This window comes from Salminus brasiliensis, chromosome 23 (genome assembly GCF_030463535.1).
Source record: "Salminus brasiliensis chromosome 23, fSalBra1.hap2, whole genome shotgun sequence".
Lineage (NCBI taxonomy): Eukaryota > Metazoa > Chordata > Actinopteri > Characiformes > Bryconidae > Salminus > Salminus brasiliensis.
In genome coordinates, this window is record NC_132900.1 from 2,563,858 (window position 1) to 2,581,239 (window position 17,382).

The window sequence follows — 17,382 nt, forward strand, 5'->3', positions numbered from 1 at the left end:
TATTTCGTAAAAAAAATCAGCTTGTAATAGCTTTAGTTATGCCATACTTTTCCCTATGCAGAAATGAATGGATTATTAGCACTTTCCCTGAAATGAGCCATAAAGGGATCAACATCCTATATTTTATTATTTTAATATACGTGTCATCATTTTGTGTGGCCGTAAATGACTGTAACATCTGGTCCATGCTATATGAAAATAAATAAATAAATAAGGATCAACATCCTATATTTTATTATTTTAATATACGTGTCATCATTTTGTGTGGCCATACAGCCGTACTTATTGCTTATGTAAATATAGGTTAATGAAAAAAATATATAGATATTTTTATTATATATATTATATATTATATATATATATTATATTTTTAATATATATTTTTATATTAATTATATATATATATATATATATATATATATATATATATATATATATATATATAATGTATAATAATAAATTAAATAACAAAATAAAACATTTTTGACTGTAACATCTGGTCCATGCTATATGAAAATAAATAAATAAATAAGGATCAACATCCTATATTTTATTATTTTGATATACGTGTCATCATTTTGTGTGGCCGTACAGCCGTACTTATTGCTTATGTAAATATAGGTTAAATAAATAAATAAATAATATATATATAATTTATAATAATAAATAAATAATAAAATAAAACATTTATATATATATATATATATTAAATAAATACATAAAAAAAGGCAAAGTTTGCAAGATACGGGCCCTTTAATTTTCGCGCTAGCTACGTGCTTGTAAATGAATTGACTAATATGAATTGACTAATAATATGTACTTAATATTTTATTTTTAAAATAATAATATATATATTAGTACATTTAATGTATTATAAATTTAAAAATGCTGGGTTTAATACTTGGTTTTATTTGTGTATGTGTTCATTAGATGGCGGTAGAATCCCAGTATACCTGGTTATCAAACCACCTTTAATTAAAACAGTATATGTCGGCCCAAACTGTCCGGTCTGCGCCTTTAAGTGATTTCATTGGTAGAGGAGAAGGTTGTGTGGTTATGGCAGAGGGTCTGTAGTGGTGGGGAAATGACTGCACGTCTATTTTGGTATGAAAGTAAGTCTGTATATGTAGAAATGAATGTTTAAACGTTAACATGGAGGACGCGAGAGTCGTATATGTGCCGTGGATTAGCGGTGAGTATGCAGAGAGGGAGATATGCAATGCAGTGTGGCTGTTTTTGGAATTCTCCGTTCCACCTTAAATGGTGCAGCAGTTACATTCAAGCGCCTGCAGGCGCTTGAATGTAACTGCTGCACCATTTAAGGTGGAACGGAGAATTCCAAAAACAGCCAACTTAAAATCGCACTGTGTGTTTTTTTACAGTGCTGTCTTCACCATATACGTCTAATTCTCTCTCTCTGTCTCTTCCACAGCCCCACCGTCCTTGAAATGATCCATTTCTGCTATGGCGAAAGGTCTGTTTGCTCGGGCCTGGATGTCAAAGTCTTACCACTTTCAGGTAGGCAGCTTTCCCTAAACAACCCTGTCCTGTAATGTAAATGGAGTGGGTGAGAAGACTCACCAGGGCCCTACAGGACACTGCACTCAAGCAGTGACTATATTTACTCCAGTTTACTACATACTAATACACATGTATTATCAACTACGGTCAGTGCTGGGCTTTAAAGGGTCTGTATGCAACATATTCTGGACTTTACATTTTCGTCCAATGTCCTGGAATCATGGTAATATTTTGTTACCATGCTCTCTAAAGTCTATACATAAAAATGACCTCGGTTCTGATTGGCCGCCTCTGTGTATTTGTATCTAATTTGCAAAAATGTTCAAAAATAATGGGCGGAGCTAAACTGCTATTGAGAAATGTGGATAGATCTATATGTAAATGCGACGCTTTTTATGACATCGCAAAAGCAGTTCATTCAGGATGTGGCTTGTGTGGACTTGGGAGAGTAAATGGAGAGTTTCCATATGGGCCCTTTAATGAGGACCCATGTGTCAACTTTTAAAGTGTCAGTATTGAGAAAAATACCATATATATATATATAGTATGTCGCCCGCCCTCCCAAACAATATAGTTGAAGCTCCAGATCTCATCAGAACAGATAAAGCAGGTGAACATAAATCCAGTAGTCTGAAGAACAGAGCTCGGTTCCTCATGGGTTCTCCTGGACGCCCCCCAGTCCAGCCAGCACAGCGTGGAGGATGTGTTCAACTCCATCATCATCTTTAGCAGCAGCAGCAGCAGCAGCTCACCTGATTTACCATCATTAAGCCCTGATTTACCACCAAACCAGGTGTTGATCTGAGGAGAACTCTAAATAATACTAGACTCCATGAGAGAGGAGAACTTTGGAGATGTTCTAATGATGAACACAGTGATGGAGAACCACCACCACCACCACCACCTTCTGTAGGAGTGTTATCATTATTAGTGTTTATTCTAATGTTACCCAGTACAGGTGTGTATCCTCACTTTAGGCCAATCGGAACAGTCCTGTGGCAGTTCTGTAGTTCTTGGACATGAATGGGTTAAATGGGTCAGACAGCGCCACTACAGCTTAATATATGTTATATATCTGCAGTGGTTTCAGTTATTGTTCACGCTGATCCTCTCAGTGCTCGTCCTTCAGAACATAGAAAGGCTGTTTTCCTCTCGAGAATGCAGAGGTGAAGCAGTGTTGCCATGTGTGCTTTATCCCCCGACAGCTATAAGAATAATCCCCCATAGCGGATGAGGATAAGCTGGCTTCATGGCAGCCACCGTGACCTAGAGCACACCTAGAGCAGGGGTTTCAGAAAATGAGCCCAAGGCACCTCTTTCCGGGGTTACGCTGCGTAACCCGAGTCATATTAGCGGGAAAATCTTGTAGTATTATTCTACCGCCTCGGCCCACATGCTTCTCGACCTTCAGATCAAGCTTCTGAAGCTCTCAGCTTGTCCAGAAAGGCATGTGTACAGCTGTTTTGTATTTGTAGCAGTGGAGTAAAAGGGAATTACACTCCACACCTGTAGAGGGAGTCTCTTTATGAACCTTCATGTCTGAGGGTCACTGGAGGTCTCAATGGATATGCCAATCATATTTCTTGGCTGTATTTGAAAGATCGTTCAAAGGACAGGCCTACAATTTGGGACACAGCTGCTGTAGATCAACACTAGGCATCTGGGTGCAGCCTATCAGAGTAAAGTGGGCGGTTAATGGGAGGAGCCTATGCTGTGGACACACCCATGCTCTAATGGTTTGTTTGTTTGAGGAGTTTTTGCACAGAATTCTAGGGGCTGTGGTTTACTTACTAATGCACACTATGGACAAAAGTATTTGGACACCTGCTCATTTCTCCACAGTTTCTTCTGAAATCAAGGCTATTAAAAAGAGCTAATCCTGCTTTTGTTGGAGTAACTGTCTCTACTGTCCAGAGAAGAAGGCTTCTGATAGATTTTGAAGGAGGAGCATTGCTGTGAGGTTTGATTGTATTCAGCGACAAGAGAACGTTAGTGAGGTCAGGATGTTGGATGATCACCACCCTGCCTCATCAACCCCAAGTCCCTAGACTCATCCCAACCCAAAAAGTACTGGATGGAGCCCCACCACCATCATTCCAGAGAACACAGTTCTTCCACTGCTTCACAGCTTAATGATGCTGGGGGGCTTTATACCCCCCCTCTGTAGCCCACGCCTGGCATTAGGCAGCATGGTGCCAATAGGGTCATGTTGATCTGCTCATGCAGTGGTCTGTGTCAGTAGCTGAGTGCATTTATTAGAAGCGGTGTCCACAAGTATTTGGACATGTAGTGTACCAGAAAATTCCCAGTGACTGGAATTATGAGCTGATACCTCTGGATATCTCTGGGAACACGGAGAACCGTGGTGTTCAGCTCGACCTAGACTGTGGGGGATATCTGCTTTATTTAGTCTGCTGTGGAAAACTCACTCAGTCACATGAAACGCAGCAGCCGACACGAAGAGATCACTGTGAGACTGCATGGAATGTAAGGGAGTCTGTCATCGCGTTCCCTTCAGGGCTTTTACGTGGCGGTCAGAAGGCCACTGCTACAGTTACGGTGTCGTACTCTTGTTGTGCGGTCGAGAGGAGTGCAGTCAGCGTGATTAGTAACGTGACGAATGGACTCCAGCTCCAGTGCTGACGCTGCCCGAGGCACAGCCAGCAGTGGAGTGCTGACTGCGTTTGAAAACGCTGGACCGAGCAGCCAGACTGGCTCATGGAGTGCGCTTGGCAAAGAACGTGGCCGGACAAATTCATCCAGTGTCGGACGCTCCTACTGAGAGGAAAGGATGGGCAGGTCTGCCTCTGCACCAAACTGCAGCCATGTAGGTGTTCCTACAGGACGTGTAAGGGGGGCTTATATTTGGGGTCAATGATAGGGATGTTATGATGCACATACTAATGAGGTCTCAGCAGACAAGGTGGTGTTTAGGACCAATGGCAACCAAGGGGAGGTCTCAGAACAAACCAGGTGGTGTATAGGACCAATCCCACTCAAGGGGAAGTCTCAGTACAAATTAGGTGGTGGTTAGGACCAATGACAACCAAGGGGCGGTCTCAGAACAAACCAGGTGGTGTTTAGTACCAATCCAAGTCAAGGGGAGGTCTCAGGACAAATTATGTGGTGGTTAGGACCAATCCTAGTCAAGGGGAGGTCTCAGAACAAAGCAGGTGGTGGTCCGGGGTTCTGTTTAGTGGCTGGTGCACACAACTCTACAGTTTCCACCTCCACGGCATTTTCTGGATGTTTCTCAATGCAGCATCCTTTAGCAAATACATAATTCCACAACATCCAGGCTGATGTGAGCGTCGCTGATGTCGTCCGTTGGAGAACGTCTGCTGACTTTCAGCCTCAAGACTTCACACTGGTCACACATAAACACAGGGTGGAGCCCATTCGTATTTTCTGTGTGTACGCACTTCGCGCCGACTGTGAATAGACGTGGCTTTGGCCTGAGGGCAGGCAGATTAAAATACTGCTGTGGAATGCTGTGTTGTGCAGGGAGTCAACTGAATGAAGCTGTAGCCTCTGAGAGCCTCCACCAGTTGGCTCACAGTTGGCCCAGCTGGATGTGGGCCTAGTAACCGGTTCACGGTTGGATCATGACTTTGGCTGCTGGACACATGACTCAGCTGGAGGTTTGGAGCTGTTTCTATGGCAAAATAGATCCCTGACTGCTATCATTAGCTTGATGCAGCAAGATCATTGCAAGAAAGGAGTTTTGTGGCTTATGGAAAGTGCTCCGATGCAAATTTAGGCCTTATTCCATGTCTGAAGTTTGCTTCTTCGTTTTGCTCTGAAGCTACAAGGCCTGAGGTCCACGTATAGTGTTTGTAGTTGAAGGCATTAAAGAAGACCCAGTCCATCTCTACCTGACCATTTTCCAACCTCTCTTTATCCCTTAGAATTAAATAGGCAGTTTTAAGACTTGTGCATTAATGGACAAAAGTATTGGGACGCCTGCTTATTCATTCTTTCTTCTAAAATCAGGGGTATTAAAAAGAGTTGATCCTGCTTTCGTTGGAAAGAAGTCTGTTCTTTTTTTCCATAGGCCCTGATCCAGCTCCTTTCGTCAGACTCGCCCGTCCGCAGTGACCTCCCTGCTTCATAAAGTGCAGACAGGCCTCAGCGCAGTCCACATAAATGAAATTTATACTTGGAATCATTCATCTCTGAGAGCGACCCATCTTTCCAGCTCTGCACTCCAGAGTTCTGTGGGTTTAGAGAATAGTGAAACGGTGTAATCAGATTTTTCAGCAGGCCGTGGGTTTAACACTGACAGATGTGTGTGTAATGCATTGACTCTGTCTGAATACTGACAGTGAACTGAGTGCACTCTTTTCTATCGCTACAGGCCAGCAGGCTTCGGCTCTGGCAATATACACTGACCCCTGCTCTGGACTCTGATCTGTCAATAGACCTCCAAGTGTGTCATTCTGCAGTCGGCAGCATGCCCATATATTCAGCTCAGGGCAGTTTTCCCTCTGTGGGACAAATGAATGGGGGTTTTCAGCACTGCTGCTGTGGTAAACAAGCATGTTCCAGAACTGACCTGTCGTGTTCTGTGCCATCCATCCCCTGAATGCCGCTGGACCAGCGGAATTACGAGGTTCGTTCGTTTGACCAAAACTGGCTGATTTGCTTCGCGTATTGTGGAGAGGCCGGTATCATGATGTTAAGTCTGTGATGATTTTAATAATAAACACTTAGGCCCTATTTTAGCGATCTTTAGGGAAGCTTGATTTAGGGGGCGTGTCTGTGTGTCTTTGCTATGGTAACGTGGGGAAACGTTCGCCTTGCTCGGCCCGAAACGCTCAAAAGTCATGTACTGAGTCTCGTAATTAATCAGGGGTGTGTTTGTTTTGGGCGTAACGTGCAGTAATAAACCAATCAGCGTGTCCCTTGCCATCCCTTTAAGAGCCAGGTGCGGTCAGACTGACCTTGGCGGGTTGCTATTTCAGTGGTGTAAAGCGTGGGGGGGGGGTGTACGAGCGTCGGGCTGCTGCACGCGCCTGTGTTGACAATTCACTGCCAAGATAGCAACGAATGTCTGACTGTTGATGAACGTCTGTCTAGGCTGTTTTCAGGCAGTGGAGCTCCTGCTGTGTTTTCTGTCACTAGATACACAGCAATACTCCAGAAACTGACCTGAACACCCCTCATTTTGAGAGCACAGCGCCCATCAGTGTAGATATATTCACAAGCAGCGCTGCTGTTTAAACAGCGCAGGAGGAAGACGTGAAGATTGACTGTTGACGAGGTGAGCTTTTGCCTGGAAGAGTGCTTTCACTTCACTTTCCAAACCCACGAAAGTGCATGACTGCACGATGCAGCGCTAGCCTGATTTACGACCACAGAGGGACGTGCAGTGTGAGAGACGTGATGCATTGCATTATGTTTGGAGTGGAACCTTCTTCTTCTTACAGACGTTTATCAGGATGGACTCCAGATTTCGCATCTCCAGAGGCTTTCTGAAGGTCTGTGCGCGTCTGGAAATGTGATGGATGTGTGTTATTATAAACACCACAGTTGCATGAGGCCTAATGGGAGAGGCTGTTGAACCAGTTCAGACTGTGCTCTGGTTTGGTGGAAAGGCTCTTCGCACATCTCTTCTTGGTTCTTTATGGAGCCGAACACGGTTCCTCTATGGCGTTGTTTAAGGAACCTTTTATAGTCCTGGAGGCAGAAGACTATCGGGTTACTGCTGGATTGGCTCCTGCGCCACCACATATTTAGCATTTTGAACATTATTAGGAACTTCATGATTAAGAACCTGTTTGTTTGTTTGTTTGTTTGTTTGTTTGTGTTTATCTTTACCAAGTAATTAAGGTTTGGAAATGTGTTCCTCACCAAAATACCCCAAACACACCGGAAAGCTTTGTCCAGTGTGGGGGTTTTAGTGTCTGCCAGTAGTAGAGTGCACTTTGAGGTGGGGGGTTTGCCCCTGCCCCGCCCTCTCACCACCACTATTGGTCTACATGTACCTGCATTTACATCAACCATTAGTCAAACAGCTTAAGCTCCGCCCTCTCACCACCACTATTGGTCTACATGTATCTGCATTTACATCAACCACTGGTCAAACTGATTAAGCCCCGCCTTCTCACCACCACTATTGGTCTACATGTACCTGCATCTACATCAACCATTAGTCAAACTGATTAAGCCCCGCCTTCTCACCACCACTATTGGTCTACATGTATCTGCATTTACATCAACCACTGGTCAAACTGATTAAGCCCCGCCTTCTCACCACCACCACTATTGGTCTACATGTATCTGCATTTACATCAACCACTGGTCAAACTGATTAAGCCCCGCCTTCTCACCACCACCACTATTGGTCTACATGTATCTGCATTTACATCAACCACTGGTCAAACTGATTAAGCCCCGCCTTCTCACCACCACCACTATTGGTCTACATGTATCTGCATTTACATCAACCACTGGTCAAACTTTTTTAAGACAAATAATTTGAAATGAAAGGAGGGGATTTGGCAATGTAGGCTATAATTTATTATTATTATTATTATTATTATTATTATTAGTTTTGAAAAAGTAATGTTCATTGACAAAGTTGCCTGATTTTTGATTTGGACTTTAATTCCCTCACACCCCCCCAATCCTACAACTTAGGCCCTCTCCTCAGCATCCTAACCCTGACAGATGCCTGTGTGTCCCCAGCGTTCTCTTTTAAATATGGTCACCCTACTTTAATAGCAGACCTACTGTAATGCGCCGTTATTGTTAATAGCCCTCCTGATCCTTCTTAAATGGTTCTTTATGTTTATTAGGTTCTAATCTTCTCAGCCTGCTTGTTCCCAAACCTCCTGTTTATCGAAAAAAATAAATAAATAAAAATCTCTTCTGGTACCATGATGTTGTTGTACTCTTCCCACATATCGCACACCCTCCCCTTCTGTTGATCATAAAGGCTGCTGTGTGCAGGTCCGCCTGTCCCATGTCCGGGTGAAGTACCTGTTCCTGACGTGGCTGGCCGTGTTCGTGGGCAGTTGGGTGGTGTATGTGCAGTACTCCTCTTACACAGAGCTGTGCCGCGGTCGAGAATGCCAGAACAACATTGTGAGTGTGACTTCTCTTTATATATATATATATATATATATATATATATATATATATATATATATACATATATATTAGTTACTGCAAAATTCTTACAGCTGAAGTCACATTTGTGGCTAAAAGCTAACCTGCAGAGTTGTTTTCAGGCTAATTATAAGACATAAATAACAATAACAATTTATTATTACTAACTATTAATCAGATAATATTAATATACCAATAAATGGTAGATCAACTTTATTATAAAGAAATATAGCATAATAAATGGTAACGCATTATTAAGAGATTAAGGTAATTTAGTATAGCTAAAAAAAAAACATACTCTATTTATTTATCTATTTATTTATTTGTGTAAATAATTAATGTTAGCAGTAAAAAAAAACAGGTAATATGTAGTTTTCATCTGAAATGGATGTAGAACATGTTGATTTATATGGTTTATACTGTTGTAACCGGCTGTCTTCAAATTACATGGCAAGTGGCAATCATCGGGGCCCAAGCACTACACACCATTATGAAGCTAGTAGAGCACAAATGGTGGGCAGTGTTTTTAGACTGGTTTTTATTCTAGATTTGAGGTCTCAAAGGGAACTCTCTGGACATAAAATAAACAAATAGTAAAATTTGACCTCAGCAGTTTAGTCCAGCAGTGTAGAATTTCCATGTTAAAATTACTTCACTTTACTCAACAGTGCCGCCTAAACCTACTGCTGGGGTCTAGTTTCTGAACTTGTTCCCTTATTTCACTGCTCAGGTTTTTCAGCATGGCAGACAGAGACTGGGTTGCAAAATATTATTAATTAATTAATTATTCCCTAAATTTGCTGATATTTTAAATGCTATTTTTTATTTTTGAATAAATCAGATGTTTTATTATGAATTCTTTAATTTATCAATAAAAATGTCATATTTAGTGAAATATATATTTTTAATACTTGGTAACACACATCATTTCAGTCGCTTTATATTATACCCTGCTGGTCATCATAGTGTAATTGTAATATTTTTAAATATACCCCCAGTGTGACCAGTACAGAAAGGGCGTGATCGATGGCTCTGCCTGCAGTAGCCTGTGCGAAAAAGGCTCGCTCTATTTTGGGAGGTGTTTGTCCAGCAAGCCGAACAATCAGGTGAGTGTCCTTGTTGTTTTTATGGTAACAATGTTTAGTGCTGACCATGTGGCGGCCGGTCATGAGTTGAAGTTAAATGAGTAAACCTTTTGTTGTTGTTGGTGGTGTTTTGTTTTTTTTAAACCGATAAGCAGGAGTTTCTACTGGGTCACGTCAAGAAAAAATAATAAACCTAAACAAGACATTTGTATATTACAGTCATATGCAAAACGTTAGGCACCCAAGTCTGATTACATGTATAGTTGATGTTGTAAGTGTAAATTACTAACAAATAAATACAAATAAATGCTCAATTTAATGTTGTCGTAATAAATAATACAAATAAAGTAAATATAAATAATGAAAAATAATCAACTTAAATAATACATGTATACATTAAATATATAACAGTCATATGCACAAGTTTGGGCACCCAAGTCAGATTACATGTATAGTTGATATGAATAACAAATAAATACTAAATGTAATGTTATTGTAATAGATAATAAATATGTCGTAAATATAATGTCACATTCTGTACAGGGAACATTCTGCACATGTTAAAACACACACACACACACACACACACACACACACATATATATATATATTTACATTTACATTTATGGCATTTTATCCAGAGCGACTTACAAGGTTACTCGTATTACAGAGGTGGGCCAATGTAGTGTTAGGAGTCTTGCCCAAGGACTCTTATTGGTGTAGCACAGCAGCACAGTCACCCAGACTGGGAATCGAACCCCATTCTCCCACGTGGTGAGGTAGTTCACTAGCAGGTAGTGGTATTATCTGTTTTTTCATATATATATATATATATATATATATATATATATGTGTGTGTGTGTGTTTTATTTTTTCATGTTATTTGAATAAGAATGCCAAGACATAACCCTGCATAATAGTGCTACATTATTATAAAGAAATATCATAATAAATGGTGAAGGATTATTAAGAGACACCATTTAGAAAAATAAACAAAGGTAATTTAGTAGAGTATTAAAAAATAGTAAACAAAAAGGTACTTAAATTGTGTCTCTTAATAATGCTTTACCATCTATTATGATTTTTTTTAAATAATGTAGCACTATTATGATGCAGGGATCTTATTTTGCATCTTATTTTGTGTTTATGTCGTGGAATAGTCTTAGTCGTCCAAGATAACAGAGATCAGGGAGAAAAGAGGGAATCGATGACCTCTGATATTATTGAGGGAATAATTTTCTAAAACAATTAACCACCAATTTGATGAAAAATAAGTGTTAGCCTGGCATCTCAAAGCCCGAGTTTGGTCCATGTTTGTGGCTAACAGAGTCGTGCAGGATCAGAAAGCACATGATCACGTCTGTTAGGGATCACTGAACCCCCCTCACAGAGCAGAGTGTGTGAGAACTAAAGGAGCCGAATTTCTCAGACCAAGACTCAGAAACCTGGAGAAACCTGGGTAACGTCTGTGTGCTTGTGTGTCAGGTGTATACAGGCAGCTGGGGGGACGTGGATGGGGTGATAAAGTGTCAGCTGGATGATGTGCTGCACTACGAGCTGGGGGAGGAGCTGGAGCCGAGGAAGGAGGCTGCGCTTTTCGACAAACCAACCCGGGGAACCTCGGTGGAGAAGTTCAAGGAGATGGTCTCCAGCCACTTGAAGGTACATTTGAAATACTGAATAAAGATACACTGTATGGTCAAAAGTATTGGGACACCTATACATTCCACCTACAGGAGATTTTCTGACCCCCCCCCCCCCCCTTCTAAATCAATAGGCATTATTAATATGGAGATGGTTCCCATTTGCTCTAAGCTCTACCAGCAGCAGCAGGTCTGGAGCTCTGCTGCAGTTACTGAGTCAGTTGGAGGCTTTTCTGCACTCTGCTCTGAGCTCAGCACTCGGCCCTGACCTCGCTCTGTAACTTTACGTGGTCTGACAGACACTGGGTGGACACTGAGCTGCTCTCTGTGAGCTGTTCCTCCTAAACTCTTCCACTGTTCAATAATAACACCACTCACAGCTGATGGAGGAAGATCTAGGAGGGAGGAAATTTCACCAGCTGACTTGTGGTTGTTGGTGCAGCGGTGTCTCCTATTACATACAGAACCACGCTGGAGCTCAGTGAGCTCTTCAGAACCTCCCATCAGACTGTAGATCAGATGAAGCTCTTCTGAAGTTCTGAATATCTGCATCTCGCACTCTTTAGGCAAAGGTTGGGGAACAAGCCAACCTGTCCAGCTTGGTGGCCCTTATTCTGTCTGTCGCCGACGGCAACAAGGACGGCCGCGTCTCTCTTCCAGAGGCCAAATCTGCCTGGGCTTTGCTGCAGCTTAATGAGGTCCTATTGGCCGTGGTTCTGCAGGACCGGGAGCACACCCCAAAGCTGCTGGGCTTCTGCGGCGACCTCTATGTGGTGGAGAGGGTCCCTTATACCCCACTGTACGGCCTCAGCCTGCCCTGGCCCCTGGAGCTGTGGGTCCCAGCAGGTAAGGGTGGTCGGTATGGCAGAAGTACTTGTTACGGCTGGCATATGGGATTTTTTTTATTGTACTGGGATTCACAATACAGTATATATCATTTATTGATAGGTATGACAGTATTATTTTTAGCAGAACTAATTATGGAAGCCTTCAATATGCAAATTAACCTTTAAATAGTTACAGAATTGTGTCTCAGACGCAGATGACCTATTTCTGTGGGTGCTTGGATGAAGCGAGACAGTCATATGACTGAAAATCACATCACATCAAGTTACTTACTAAAATATACCATGAAAAATTGAGGACCCCCTTATAAAAACCCTTTACATACTAAACACATGACCATTTTTTTACCAATAGTGTGGACAGTGGAACGGCTGATTCCTAACAGTCCTGAGATCTTCCTAAACCTCTTTCCAGACTCCTCTACATCTCCAACCTTCTTTCTGACTTCCTCAGAGAGCTCTCTGGATCTGGCCATGATGGTGATCTTCTTCACCCCTCATCAGACTAAACGTCTGACAGACTCCTCCAGAATAATCCTCCCCAGCCATGTTCATCTGATCATCTGCAGCTGATGTTATGCAGCAGATTCTAATTCTACACATTTGAAGGAGCAATAAATAATAATAAAAAATAATAAATGGGACATTTCTGTAAGTCAAATGATGAAATAACTCAAATTTGGGTGGAGGAACATGCCTGAAGCCCCTCTTTTCTAATCTAGCATCCCATAAAGTCTGTCTATACCTTGTTCACATGTCTACAACAAGACCACACAGCCCATCACCACCCTGTCACCTCCCTTTTAAACCTGTTATCTATCATTTCTGGCTCCGCATAGCAGAGGGGGGACTGGCCCCCCATCTCTCACAAGGTCTTCTCACAAATCTCATAAGCAGAAGGCATGGCCCATTACCTCCATCTCTCAGTAATGTTCAAACGTCCAGAAAACAACCTGTATCTCCGACATTCAAGCACTGCTAAATGTTGCATTTCTGCCCCAGAGGCCTCCCCTAACCTACTGACACGTTCCCCAGGTTTCCGTCGCAGCCTGGACCAGTGGTTCACTCCGTCGTGGCCGCGGAAGGCCAAGATCTCCATCGGCCTGCTGGAGTTGGTGGAGGACGTCTTCCACGGGCCGTTCGGCAGCTTCCTCATGTGCGACATGAGGCCCGGCAGCTTCGGCTACACGGACCGGCACGACCTGCGCATGGTGGACGGCCGGCTGGCGGTGCCGGAGGAGGCCTTCAGGAGGGCCATGAGGCTCCAGCGCTGCCAGGAGGACCAGGACTGTGTGTACGGGGTGGACTGCCGGACCACGTGTAACCGCGCCGAAGGCCGCTGCACAGCGCAGGTGAGCCAGCCCAACCTGGCCAGAGCCTGCGGGGCGCTGAAGGACTACCTTCTGCGGGGGGTGCCGTCTCACCTTCGGGACGAGCTGGAGAAGCAGCTGTACTCCTGCATGGCGCTCAGGGGCTCGGCCGAGCACATGGAGATGGAGCACTCGCTCATCCTCAACAACCTGAAAACACTGCTGTGGAAACAGATCTCACACACCAAGGACTCCTAATGCTGAGGATCTTAACACCTCCAGCGCTGGAGAACCACAGCCCTGCACAATTTCAGACGTTCTCTGCTCCTGAGGCTCTAGATCTCGTACCATCTTCCTGTTGTTGCTGTCATAACAAATAATATCTCATAATTTATTTATTCTTTTACACTACTTGAAAAAGGCAGCTGCTCTTTCCATTTTTTGATAATTGGTCCAACAAAAATATCAACCATTCTTGACATTCTGACATTCAATTATTTATATTGTGTCCAAATTCTATGATGGCTGGACCAATAGAAATGCTCCTAAATGACTTAATAAATTATTAAATAATTTATTTTACATTGACTTCCATTAAAAGTTAGGAAGGTAAAGTTGAGGTATTGAAAATGATGAATTTTTGTTCATTACATTTGTTATGACAGCAACGATAAACATATAGGCTGTATCCGAACCTGCATACTAGCTTAATTTTGACCCACTTTAAAAGCCCAATTACCCAATCCTCATTCACGTCAACTCCCCTAGCACTAGCAAGATATAAAAGGGTGAAGCAGCTGATGCAGCATCGCTGTGTTAGCTGTTTTGGGGACCGACACAGTGATGTGGGGAGGAAGTGCCATCAACCCCCCCTTGCCAGAGAGCAAGTTGTGTCAGTTGTGCTCTCTCTGACTGCGGCTGCTGATGGCAAGCAGCATGACCCGGGTCATGGGATCATAGCAGCAGTGCTGGACCACTCGGGACCCATACTACCGTACTTAATAGTAAATGTGTAGTAGTACACCTCATATGGCTTTCCCCCACTATGCATCATTCCACCCCTAGTCACAATACAACCGCATTAGATATCATAATTTATATCATAATCTAGGCGCTGCAAATCTTGCAGGGATGGTTTCAAGTTCGTGCCACCCTTCCCTTGGCCTTCATTACACTGAAAATGTACCAGATGTGTAAATACGGGTCCAGAAACGAAGAATCCTCCCCAGGATTTAGCTCCGACTGCCTTTTACAGCTGCCGTGCTGGTTTGAGATTCACTGTACGTGAATACGAAAGTATCCGGACACTACTACTACTACTAATTTACAGTGCACCCATCACTGACCCAGGCCTTAAGTGGCACATGCTCAGCTTGTCTACTTGCTTAATCGTCATGGAAAAGCATTGCCAATATAGCAGCACAGCATGGCACAGTCGCCATGCCCCATGCCCTGCAGCGCTGGGCTGTGGAGCAGTGGAACGGACTTCTCTAGAGTGCTGGAGCTCCAGACAATACCTCCAAATGCCGTTAGTGACCTGACTAATGCTCTAATAGCTGAATGCCATCACATCCTCACAGCAATGTTCCCAAATTCTAGCGTAAGGTCTTTTTTTTTTTTTTTTTTACAGACTAGAATAGGCTGTTACTGCAGCGTATGGCAAACCAACTCCCTGTTATTTGGAGAAGTGAGTGTCTACAAACTTTTGGACTGTCCAGGGCAGTTGGGACGAAATCCTGAGGAGGCCTTTAGACGTCTGTAGAGCGCTCACTCGGGAGCCCCTTCCTTGCTAAGTGAGATCACGTGTGTTGGGAGCAGAGAATATCTGAAGCTGTGAGGGCAGCGGCGCTGTCTGAGCCCTGTCCTAATGTTGCTGGAGAGTGGACGCCTGAGGGGTGTCTAGCTCTGGTCCTGGGTGGTGTCCAGTACGGTTCGGTGATTTCCTAGATTTCCAAACCCCTTCATTAAACGGGTCAGATGAAATGCTCCGTTCTAGAGACCCCTTGTTTGCATCTCAGCAGGTTTTCTAGGTGGATCACCAAAAAGGCCCTCCAGGACCAGGCTTACGCTCTCTTGGGCTCGACGGATATGAACAAGTGGATGGACTATGCTGGTATAAGGGGCAAAGGCGGTGAGCATGCAGCCAGACGCTCATCCCGCCCCTTAAGCAGCGTGCATTAGGCCACGCTGTGAAGCACTGTGACACTAGTCCACTGCTCTTTTGGAGAAAAGAGGTGGCGGAGAGTTTAAATAGACATACGTTATGACATCTATTGCCAATTGTGAGAGTGTGTGTGAGTGTGAGTGTGTGTGTGTGTGTGTGTGTGTGTATGTAGCAGGTCCATTTGTATTTGCATTTGTAACGTCTGCCGACCAAGAGGTGCCATACACAAGTGATCACTGATCATGCTGATTTTTAACTCTTCCTTCAAGTCTTGTGAAGGGGCTGAAGAAGCTTTCTTTGCATCCATTCTTGGATGAGAAAACGGCGCGGAGAGAGCGCTGAAGGGGGCGCACTAAACACAAGCTGCGTTTCACTGTTCGGGTTCTTGCATTGGTTTTGTAGGTACTCATTAGCGTGCATGTTACCAGTGAATCCTTGGGACATGATCCCAACAGTCCCACAACATTCACACTGCCCGATTTAGAAACACCAGCCTTGCAGTTGCGTTGCATTGGCCATTTTATCGGAAACGCCTACTAAACACACACACACATACACACACAGCTTCTCTAAACAAGCCCCTGTAGAGAAGAAGTACTGCCAATAGAATAGGACTCTGGAGCAGATGAACCAGATGAACCTGTCGGCATCATGCTGCCTAATGCTCTCAGCGTGGGCTAGTAAAGGGGTGTATATAAAGCCCCCCAGAAGCATTGAGCTGAGGGGCAGTGGAAGAACTGTGTGCTCTGGAATGATGGATGGTGGAGCTCCATCCAGTACTCTTGTCGCCGAATGCAATCAAATCCTCACGGCAATGAATGAGCAGGCGTCCCAATACTTTTGTCCGTATAGTGCACAAGAGCATCAGTATGGATTTGTTCCCCGGTTGCTGCAGGAGCGACCTCTACGCCTCCGAGAAGGCTTTACTCGAGATGTTGGAGCATTGCTGTGAGGATCATTTGATTGCATTCGGACACTATCAGTGAGGTCATGTGCTAGTGTTAGATGGTAAGTTCTGGACCATGAAAAATCACTCCTTAGAAAGGGTGTCTGGATACTTTTGGACATGCAGCAGATGTTCTCTGCGGTGGTCCTATGATGGACAAGGCTGAGTGAGACTTCTGCATTGTACAGAAACAGAATGGTGTAGGTGTTTCCAATAAAATGACCAATGGACATTGCAGGTGCAAGGCAGGTGTTTTCTGGAAACTGGAGACTCTAACGGAGTTGCTGTTGGTTTGGTCACCTCCGTCGGTCTGTCAGGCTTTGTGTGCTGGTGCTGAAATGCGAACGATTTCCAGAGCAAACTGCCTGCATTGAGACACACTACATGCTGGAAGGACGAACGGACCATCTGATCTCCTGATTTCGGTTTTAGGACTGGATGTGATGTACCGTTTTCACAGACCGTGTTTTGTATTTACAGTCCTGTCAATCATCAAATTCCAAATTCTTGTGCAATCATATTCTGTACGATTCATTGCTGAAGATCATCGCTGCTGTTTGAGGATGAAATTATGAAAATTATTCTATTTTAAAATGTAAATGCATGACTTTGCACATTAAAATGTTTTGTTGCACTTAGCCGGGGTTGTTTACTGTACTTAAAAAATGCTGATTGGGTTTTTAATGACTGATTATAATCATATATCTCCAGTTATTAACATAGATCACTATTTTAATAAGTCAAACCCAATCATG

The 17,382-nt window shown here is 43.4% G+C and overlaps 1 protein-coding gene across 2 annotated transcripts; it reads left to right on the plus strand.

Moving 5' to 3' along the window:
• The first annotated feature begins 1,044 nt into the window (after positions 1 to 1,044).
• On the plus strand, positions 1,045 to 17,265 carry dipk1aa (divergent protein kinase domain 1Aa). 2 transcript variants are annotated; one of them, XM_072669117.1, is made up of 7 exons: positions 1,045 to 1,192; positions 1,433 to 1,518; positions 8,476 to 8,610; positions 9,633 to 9,740; positions 11,205 to 11,381; positions 11,929 to 12,208; positions 13,243 to 17,265. In XM_072669117.1, the coding sequence occupies exons 2-7, from the start codon at positions 1,465 to 1,467 to the stop codon at positions 13,773 to 13,775; spliced, it is 1,287 nt and encodes a 428-aa protein (XP_072525218.1). In that variant the 5' UTR covers positions 1,045 to 1,192; positions 1,433 to 1,464; the 3' UTR covers positions 13,776 to 17,265. The 2 variants fall into 2 exon arrangements, with proteins under 2 accessions (XP_072525218.1, XP_072525219.1); XM_072669118.1 differs by lacking the exons at positions 1,045 to 1,192; positions 1,433 to 1,518 and adding an exon at positions 4,269 to 4,348.
• The last annotated feature ends 117 nt before the right edge of the window (positions 17,266 to 17,382 follow it).